This window comes from Phragmites australis, chromosome 12, assembly GCF_958298935.1.
Source record: "Phragmites australis chromosome 12, lpPhrAust1.1, whole genome shotgun sequence".
Classification (NCBI taxonomy): domain Eukaryota; kingdom Viridiplantae; phylum Streptophyta; class Magnoliopsida; order Poales; family Poaceae; genus Phragmites; species Phragmites australis.
In genome coordinates this window covers 8,521,123-8,530,968 of record NC_084932.1, presented here as the reverse complement: position 1 = coordinate 8,530,968, position 9,846 = coordinate 8,521,123, and the positions used below count along the sequence as shown (strand labels likewise).

The following is a 9,846-nucleotide window of genomic DNA, read 5'->3' as shown; positions in this document are numbered from 1 at the left end:
TTTAATTTGCGATCGATTCTTGAAAAAGAGAAGCTTTCTGGAACAAACTTTATTGATTGGTATAGAAATCTGAGAATTGTTCTCAAACAAGAGAAAAAGGAATATGTTCTAGAGGTCCCCTATCCTGATGAACCAGCTGATAATGCTCCTGCCGCGGATCGGAGGGCTTATGAGAAGCACACCAACGATTCACTGGATGTTAGCTGCCTCATGCTTGCCTGTATGTCCTCTGAGCTTCAGAAGCAATATGAGAACAGGGATGCCCATGATATGATTGTGGAACTCCGAGGCATGTTTGAGAACCAAGCTCGGGCCGAGAGGTACAACACCTCAAAGTCCTTGTTTGCGTGCAGGTTAACAGAAGGCAGTCCAGTCAGTCCTCATGTGATCAAAATGATTGGTTACATTGAAAGCCTGGAAAAACTTGGTTTTCCCCTTAGCCCTGAGTTGGCTACGGATGTAATTCTCCAGTCGCTCCCTGCGAGCTTCGAGCCGTTCATTTTGAACTTTCATATGAACAGCATGGAGAAAAGCATGGCTGAATTGCATGGGATGCTAAAAACTGTTGAGGAAAGCATTAAGAAGAGCTCTAGTCATGTGATGATGGTTCAAAAGGATAGCAAGAAGAGAAAGCGCAAGGACAAGGCTAAAACTTCGGATGAGATCTCGAGTTCTAAGCCTAAACCTGTTGGAAAGCCCAAGGCTGGCCCTGCCGCTTCTGACACTTGCCACCACTGCCATAAGACTGGTCATTGGCGGAGGAACTGCAAATTGTACTTGGAAGAACTCAAAAAGAAGAAGGGAAGTAAGACTTCATCTTCAGGTATAAATGTTATTGAAATTAATCTTGCTACTCGTCCTGATGATTCATGGGTATTTGATACCGGATCAATGATTCATACTTGCAAATCGTTGCAGGGACTGAAAAGGACTAGGAAGTGTGCAAGAGGCGAACTGGATGCTCGCGTCGGCAATGGTGCAAAAGTTGCTGCGTTGGCCGTTGGCATTTACTCCTTATCGCTACCCTCAGGATTAGTTTTGGAATTAAATAATTGTTATTATATTCCTGCCTTGGGCAAAAACATTATCTCTTCTTCATGTTTGGAAGAAGACGGTTATGAATTCATAATAAAGAACAAGTGTTGTTCGATATTTTTGAATGGTATGCTCTATGGTAATTGTCCATTAGTAAATGGATTATATATATTGGATCTTGAGGATATAACTATCTATAACATTGATACAAAGAAGCCTCGGCTTAATGATTTGAATCCCACTTTTGTTTGGCATTGTCGATTAGGTCATATAAATGAGAAGCGTATGCAGAAGCTCCATAAAGATGGTCTTCTACATTCATTTGATTTCGAATCATTTGATACATGCGAGTCTTGTTTACTTGGCAAGATGACTAAGACGCCTTTCACTGGTCGAAGTGAGAGGACAAATGAATTATTGGCCCTAGTACATACAGATGTATGTGGACCGATGAGTTCTACAGCTAGAGGTGATTTTCAGTATTTTATTACTTTCACCGATGACTTTAGTAGATATGGTTACATCTACCTAATGAGGCACAAGTCTGAATCCTTTGAAAAGTTCAAGGAGTTCCAGAATGAAGTACAAAATCATATAGGCAAGACAATTAAATTTCTGCGATCAGATCGTGGAGGTGAATATTTGAGCCATGAATTTGGTGATCATCTAAGGCAATGTGGAATCGTTCCACAATTGACTCCACCGGGCACGCCACAATGGAATGGGGTGTCCGAGCGGAGGAACCGAACTTTGTTAGACATGGTCCGGTCGATGATGAGCCAATCTGATCTTCCATTGTCCTTCTGGGGATACGCTCTAGAAACTGCTGCTTTCACGTTAAACAGGGTTCCATCTAAGGCTGTAGAGAGGACACCATATGAGATATGGACCGGGAAGCGTCCCGGATTGTCTTTTCTTAAGATATGGGGTTGTGAGGCTTATGTAAAACGTTTGTCGTCTGATAAGCTCACTCCCAAATCTGATAAATGCTTCTTTGTGGGGTATCCTAGGGAAACCAAAGGATATTATTTCTATAACCGGGAAGAAGGCAAAGTGTTTGTCGCCCGGAATGGTGTCTTTCTTGAGAAAGAGTTTCTCGCGAAGAGAGTTAGTGGGAGCACGGTGCAACTCGAAGAAATTCGGGAACCACTTGAAAGTGTTTCAGCTCCTATTGAACCACAACTCGGTATGCAAGATGTTGCAGAACCTGTTGTCGAGACACCAGCCCCACGTCGGTCGGAAAGGTTCAGTCGTGCACCCGAGCGGTTTATGTTCCTAACCACGGGGCAGCGTGACATATTATTGTTGGACAATGATGAACCTAAGACTTACTCGGAAGCAATGGTGGGACCAGACTCCGAAAAATGGCTTGGAGCCATGAGATCCGAGTTAGAATCCATGAGAGAAAACCAAGTTTGGAACTTGGTCGATCCACCTGATGGTGTGAAAACTATCGAGTGTAAATGGGTTTTTAAGAAAAAGATAGACGTTGATGGAAATGTTCACATCTATAAGGCACGATTGGTGGCGAAAGGTTTCAGGCAAATTCAAGGTGTTGATTATGATGAAACGTTTTCGCCCGTCGCAATGCTAAAGTCTATTCGGATTCTCCTAGCAATTGCTGCATATTTCGACTATGAGATATGGCAAATGGATGTCAAAACGGCTTTCCTTAATGGAAACCTAAGTGAGGATGTGTACATGACACAGCCTGAAGGTTTTGTCAATCCGAAAAATGCTGGGAAGATTTGCAAGCTGCAAAAGTCCATCTATGGACTAAAGCAAGCTTCTCGGAGTTGGAATCTTCGTTTTGATGAAGTGATCAAAGGGTTTGGTTTCATCAAGAATGAAGAAGAGCCTTGTGTTTACAAAAGGACTAGTGGGAGCGCACTTGTGTTTCTGGTCTTATATGTGGATGACATATTATTGATCGGAAATAATATTCCAATGCTCGATGCTGTCAAATCTTCATTGCAAAAGAGTTTTTCAATGAAAGATTTAGGAGAGGCAGCATACATATTGGGCATAAAGATCTATAGAGATAGGTCGAAAAGACTAATCGGATTAAGCCAGAGCACGTACATTGACAAGGTATTGAATCGGTTCAATATGCAAGATTCCAAGAAAGGTTTCTTGCCAATGTCACATGGCATCACTCTCAGCAAGAATCAATGTCCTAAGACATCTGATGAGCTCGAGAGGATGAGTGCGATCCCGTATGCTTCTGCTATCGGGTCCATCATGTATGCTATGTTTTGTACACGCCCAGATGTCTCCTATGCTCTAAGTGTTACGAGCAGATATCAATCGAACCCAGGTGAATGTCACTGGGCTATAGTAAAGAGTATCCTCAAGTACATGAGAAGAACTAAGGATATGTTCCTAGTCTATGGAGGTGAGGAGGAGCTCGTTGTAAATGGTTACACCGATGCTAGCTTCCAAACCGACAAGGACGACTCGAGATCGCAGTCTGGTTTTGTGTTCTGCCTCAATGGAGGTGCGGTGAGTTGGAAGAGTTCCAAGCAAGAAACGGTTGCTGATTCCACAACGGAGGCCGAGTATATCGCAGCTTCGGAAGCTGCAAAAGAGGCTGTTTGGATTAGAAAATTTGTTTCTGAGTTGGGTGTGGTCCCTAGTGCGTCCAGTCCAATGGACCTCTATTGTGACAATAGTGGTGCCATTGCACAAGCCAAGGAGCCTAGGTCGCACCAGAAGTCCAAGCACATACTTCGGCGCTATCACCTCATTCGAGAGATTATTGATAGAGGTGATGTAAAGATATGCAAGGTGCACACGGATTCGAATATTGCTGATCCGTTGACGAAGCCTCTCCCACAGCCCAAGCATGAGGCACACTTGAGCTCTATGGGTATTAGATACTTGCGGGATAGACTCTAGTGCATGTGAGAGAATGTGTTCTGTCTATGCTAATGTACTTTTGGATAATTGTTATCTGGTTCCATGAATAATTATCATTTACATTGATCAGCAAGTATGTGACTTGTTTGTGAAACTCTTTGTTTTTATGATGTTATTCTAAATAGTCCCTAATCTCATATCATTGTGTGGGACAATAATGATTTATAGATTAGCACATTTGACTGAATGATGATCATGTTTCACGGATCATAGATATGGAGATATCAAATCAGTAATGTGGACACATGTTAGAGAACATGATGTTGGATAGACCCACCCTGAGATACTGCTGGGATTGTTATTTTTAATGTGCCATCAGTTGTTATCTCAAATGGTGTACCTACAGAATCCTTTGACCTGAGATCATCATTGATTCCAGAATGTGTAGTAACACACTTAGGGGCTTCCAAACGCTATTCCGTAACTGGGTAGTTATAAAGGTTGCTTTCGGGTATGTTATGAAACATGTCGTGGGATGTGAGTGATCAAGATGGAATTTACCCCTCCTAAATAACGGGAGAGATATCTCTGGGCCCCTCGAGGTAGTTGGATTGGAAAGTGCATGGCCATGCCAATATGATTAAAGAGTTAATCATGGTGAATCCACTACTTGATCGAGTGAATGGTCGAGCTATCACAAGGGTGGCACGAATCTCGCCTTGAGCTTGACTGGTATCGTGTGGTAAAGGGATTGGTGCATGAGTATATCAAGGTTCAGCCGATATGATCTTTGTGTGCATTCGGGAGTCAATATGTCCTGCTAGGTACCGCTATTGACTTGCAATTCGGAAAAGGGTTTCCGGATAGCGGCCGTTTACACATGAACCTAACGGGTCACACACTTAAGGGGATGGAATATAAAACTTGTGCTGACTCTAGTGCAAGTGGGAGATTGTTGGTAATATGCACTAGAGGCGATCGAGTTTGCGGATTGGATCTGCTAATGGGCTTTAATGTTGATTAAAGGACCATTAGGGTTTAGAGTCATAATGGGCTTTAATGTTGATTAAAGGCCCATTAGCGTGCTCTATATAAGAATAGGCAGGGGCCAAGGCGCATGGTGTTCTTTAGAAACCCTAGCCGCCTCCTATTCCCGAACTCCCTTCGAAACCCTAGCCGGGCGCGCGGTGCTAGCACACCGGCGCACGGCGATTCCATCCTTGTACGTGTGGATACCGTGGAGGCGCTGCTACTATTGCGGTGCTGATCTGCCCGGGAGTACTCGGGACGTACCCGCGAGTACTCGGAAGGTGCTCGGGACGTGCTCGGGACGAGGTTGACGATCGACTACTTGACGCGCACGACGTTGGATTGGTCTGCTCCAACTCTTCTTCCGCTGCACTGCTCGTCAAGTGGTAACGATTCATGATCCCCTACTCGCATGGCTTCCTGGTTGAATGCGGTAGAGAAAATTTATTTTGTGCTAGCGTAGCCTACCCGCAACCCTTCACGCAGCTGCAACCCCTTTATCCTAGACGTGTTTGGAGGAGCCCGAGAGGCCCGGGTTCTCTCTGAAGGGTGGGCGATGGCGTACTCCGGCTCACAGCTGTAGGTGTAGCCAAGTATGGGCTTGTGTGTGCGTATGCACACAGTTTTCACTACAGCTCGCTCGCACAGAAGGCATGGTCGTTGCGCATGCATCAAATCGTACCTGCTCATGTGGTGACGATACATCTAGGCTGGAGGTAGCCTGCACGCTGGCATATTTCTCACGACACTTGGTGCTTTCTCTTGCTTTCTCCTTCTGACAAGGCTCTTTGTTCGCGTCCCCACGGTCGGTGCACTGTTGGTCACGCTGGGCGGGCCCTGAACAGATACGGCGAGAGCCCCACTCATAAGAGGAGGCTCAAGCTTGGAGATGAAGCCTATGAGTGGAAAAGAGAGAGCGAGAGAAATATCGTTTGTATAATGGGAAAAAATCATCGGGATCCTCCCTCTCCTACCTTTGGAGGGCATATTTATAGAGAGAATAGCCAGGGAAAATTACCGGCCTACCCATAAGATATTATGTTACAATCATATGCCTAAAGGGATACTTTTGGTATTTCACCCCTTCACATACCACGTGGTGGCTAAGATACTATGACAGCTATAGTAATACCACAGTGCACCGTCTAAATATCTCTAGGATGGGGGCATTCCCCAAACATAGAAACTGCAACAGCGCATACAAGAACCGGGAGTAAAAGTGCGCAAGGATCGTGAAGCACATTGGCATGTATACCTCTGCAAGAAGGGCCTGTCGGAGGTGACATGGATTTGGCTCTCCTGCTCCTGCTCGCACTGCTCGTGCCGCCTCGCCTCCCCGCTGCAGTGGCACCGCGGCCTACGCGCGCTCTGCGGTCAGCCCTGCCACCACCGTGGCCTTCGCGTGCTCCGGGGTTGGCCACGCCGCCACCGCAGCTCCCCGTGGATCTCATCGTTGCCGAGCTCACCGTGGATCTCTCGGCCCCTTTCCTTCCTTGCCCATCGAAGCTCGCTGTGGATCTTCTTGTTGCCGATTCCACCAAGGATCTCATCTGGACGTATAAGACAGAGAAAGGAGAGGGGTGATATGGTGGGGAACAAGAGAAGATAGGGCCGATGGGGAACGAGAGAGAGGGCCGAGACTTAGATTATTTAGGGACGTGATCGAGCGGACGCGAGGACCCTGAACAAAAAATTGAATCCAATAAAAAATTTGGGTTCAAATATTGCTTCAGTGCCGGTTCGTGGTTGGAACCGGCACTGATAGTCAGTTTTTCAACACCGGTTTTTAGCGGCTCAATCACTGTTCATACACGGGAGATTATGAACCGGCACTGATACATTTCCAATTCTGGTTCCTATTTAACAGACAATGATGAGCCACTATTTTTGATATGTTCTGTAGTAGTGTCATTTCAGAAAATGATGAAAAACAATTTGTCAAGAACATAATTTGATATACTAGTAAATTGTAATGTGGGGCTGTCTTGGTCCAAATCCTTGAGCGGTTTTGCTAAGAAACCGAATGCTAATAGCTTCATATAGGTTGGCATAATCCTTTACCTTACAGTAGAGTTGACAATCACTGTCTATCTTATGTATCCTACTCAGATATGTTGATAGCAAATTTTGGAAGCCCATATACACATCTAATAGTTACATGCTTCAATTACTCCTATTGCATCTAATATGTTGATATCAAATTAACTGAAAATCCACGCTCTAACTATAACCCAAATTTTAGTGGTTGCATGGTTTCATTTGTTACATATTGTTCGCGTCATCTCCTCCATATCTTTTATAACCACTCGCAACGTATCATCGTTGCATCGGTATGCTAACAACAGGCTGTCTAAGCCGATCAACAACCGGTTCGCGGCATCTCGCATGGACACAAGGCCCGGCTTATATTGGTCTCCATAAGGATGTGTGGCTCTGCCATTTTTTTCTAGAGATCTTAGCCCCCTGCTGCTCCCAACCCTACTCGATTCCTGCGAATCATGGGGTCGGGCGTACGTGGAAGCCATGCATGGAGAGGCGTACGCCAAGTACAGCCGGTGCATGTGCGCCACAAAAGGCGTAGCGTCGCTGCTGCGAGCCTGCAATCGGAGGCCACCACGGGTGCACGGCGAGATCTGGCGCCAATTATTCGTCAACTGTGATGCACCGATAATGTGTGCGGTGTGCCCCCAGCTGTGCCGGCGACCCGTTATTTTATCCGCATGGTTGGGGAGTGCGAGTGCCACATTTGTGATGAGCTGAAATGAGTGATGGATGGAGGAGTGCCTTGTCATGTGCCTCTTTGCCATTTTGTGGGCAGGGATCGTATATAGCCAGGGCACAGCAGGTCGGTAGAAATGCTCTGTTTTATGTGTAAACAAAGCTGCATCGAATGCTGGCCACAGCCTCCAGGAAAAAAAGGCAAATTTTAAGTACACTTAAATAACTGTGAGCGTCTATCTAATTAGATTGGGATGACTGGGATTAAAGAAGATGGCCTATTACCTCTTGAGTACCTCTAGAGGTAATAGGTCACCTATAATTATTATATTTGTTGTTTTGGAAAGTCAACCAATAAATACAAATTAGTAACAGATTTTTCTCCCCGTATAGTACATGATGTTTGGGAAAATGAACTAACCGACTAGATTTTTCTCCCCAAATCAAATAACCAAATCTTCAACTAAATCAACCGGACTTTTTAGTTTACTTGGTAGTTGGTACATGAATGTTCTCTTGGAACAAACTTGCACATGCACCTGGAAGAATTTTGTACAACAATAATTATGACCCTTTAATTTGTTGGGTACATACGGTGTAGTAATCTTTGAAAACATCGTCGAGTACTAATCATGAAACACGTGACCGGATTTTCCTCCTTAGACTAAATTTTGTAGCCTGAAATGTCCTCTCGAATTAACAGCCGGTATGAGTAATCTCCAACAATTAGAATTTAGAAAGTGAACACGTGATGGTCTATGGTTTGTACCACACACGTGATAGGTAATTCCAATGCCATGTACGATATTTATAGGATATGCACATTTCACTGAGCGCCCTGTACAAAATTTGAAAGATGTAGTGTGATAGTGCACCACACGACGTATGAATGTAACAATTATTGTACCACGCTTATGGTGATGTACGGTCATTAGGTGATATGATGGAGTACACTATTAAATTTGAGAATATGCTAGCGTGCATAAGGTATAGATCCAATGAGACAAGCACAATACTTGACGTGACATTTCTTTACAGTATCTCTCTAGGTTACGGAGAACTAGAGCTATGCACTAAGCGTGCCCTAGGAGGACATCCTAGATACATGCTGCGAGGAACCATCTAAATAATATTCTAATTAATCACTAGGAGGATCATTATTCATAATCACGACCTCGATGATTAACCAGAATATCATTCCGGTAGTCCAGCACGTGTTTTGTGTCTAAGATCGGAACACATGCCTTCCAACATATAGCATCACAACATAGTTTAAGAAAGAGCAAGCAATTAACATTTATATTACAAGTCTTTAACATGCAACCATTTCCAACAATTTACATCAAAAGGCAACAACAACTACGCAGCGGAAACATAAACCTATACAACAAAAGAGAGTAGAGCAACATGCCCTTAGGCTCCACCCCAAAAGCACGACCTCCGAGAGTAGGATGCACTACTCTTGCCCACCACCCTGAACGGCAGGCACAAAGTAGCCAAACACCGGCTCTTCCTCACCAGCAGTACCTGAAAATGCAGGCATGAGTACGAAGGTACTCGCAAGACTTAAACCATATAGAGCACATATACATAGCTCGACTCCAAGGATTATACATTGAGCCATTAGCAAGGAAAAGCCACATGGTTAAGTTAAATATAAGCGGTAAGCAATCTAGACATATATGTGTGAGCAACTAACTTAACCAACAACAACATAAATCTACCCTGTCATAACCAACTGAACATAAATAATCGGAACCATTATGAACATACATGTAACAAAGACCAACTCAACCATCTCCCACATATCCAACCATCAACCACAAGCGAAAACTCTACGACTGATGCAGATGGACAGAAGCATGCTCATGACCGAGAGCGCGGTATTTCAAAATATTTTTACACTCTGTAGGGGGATACTCTTGGACCCACACGATTTGAGGACCATATGGCTTGCATGACCACACCAATACATACAAGGGGTACTCATGTCAACCTTTCCCAATAAGCCTCGATCATTTGAAACATGTATCGCTCGGTGCGGCGGTACTAGAACTACTCCCGGAGCAAACTAGTACCACTACAAGCCCACCCGCTCACACCGTCGATGGTCAGGCCCCAAAGAACCACAGCTACAAAGGTATTCGGCTCGCCTTACCATTAGATCGGCATGTGGTGAGTACGATAAGTGCTAAAGCTGACTAC

General features: G+C 44.6%; 1 protein-coding gene across 1 annotated transcript; it reads left to right on the top strand.

The window, feature by feature from the left end:
- Positions 1-270: 270 nt before the first annotated feature.
- Positions 271-1,004, top strand: LOC133886133 (uncharacterized). Its single transcript, XM_062325864.1, has 2 exons — positions 271-823; positions 919-1,004. Exons 1-2 carry the CDS (start codon positions 271-273, stop codon positions 933-935), a joined length of 570 nt encoding a protein of 189 aa, XP_062181848.1. The 3' UTR covers positions 936-1,004.
- The last annotated feature ends 8,842 nt before the right edge of the window (positions 1,005-9,846 follow it).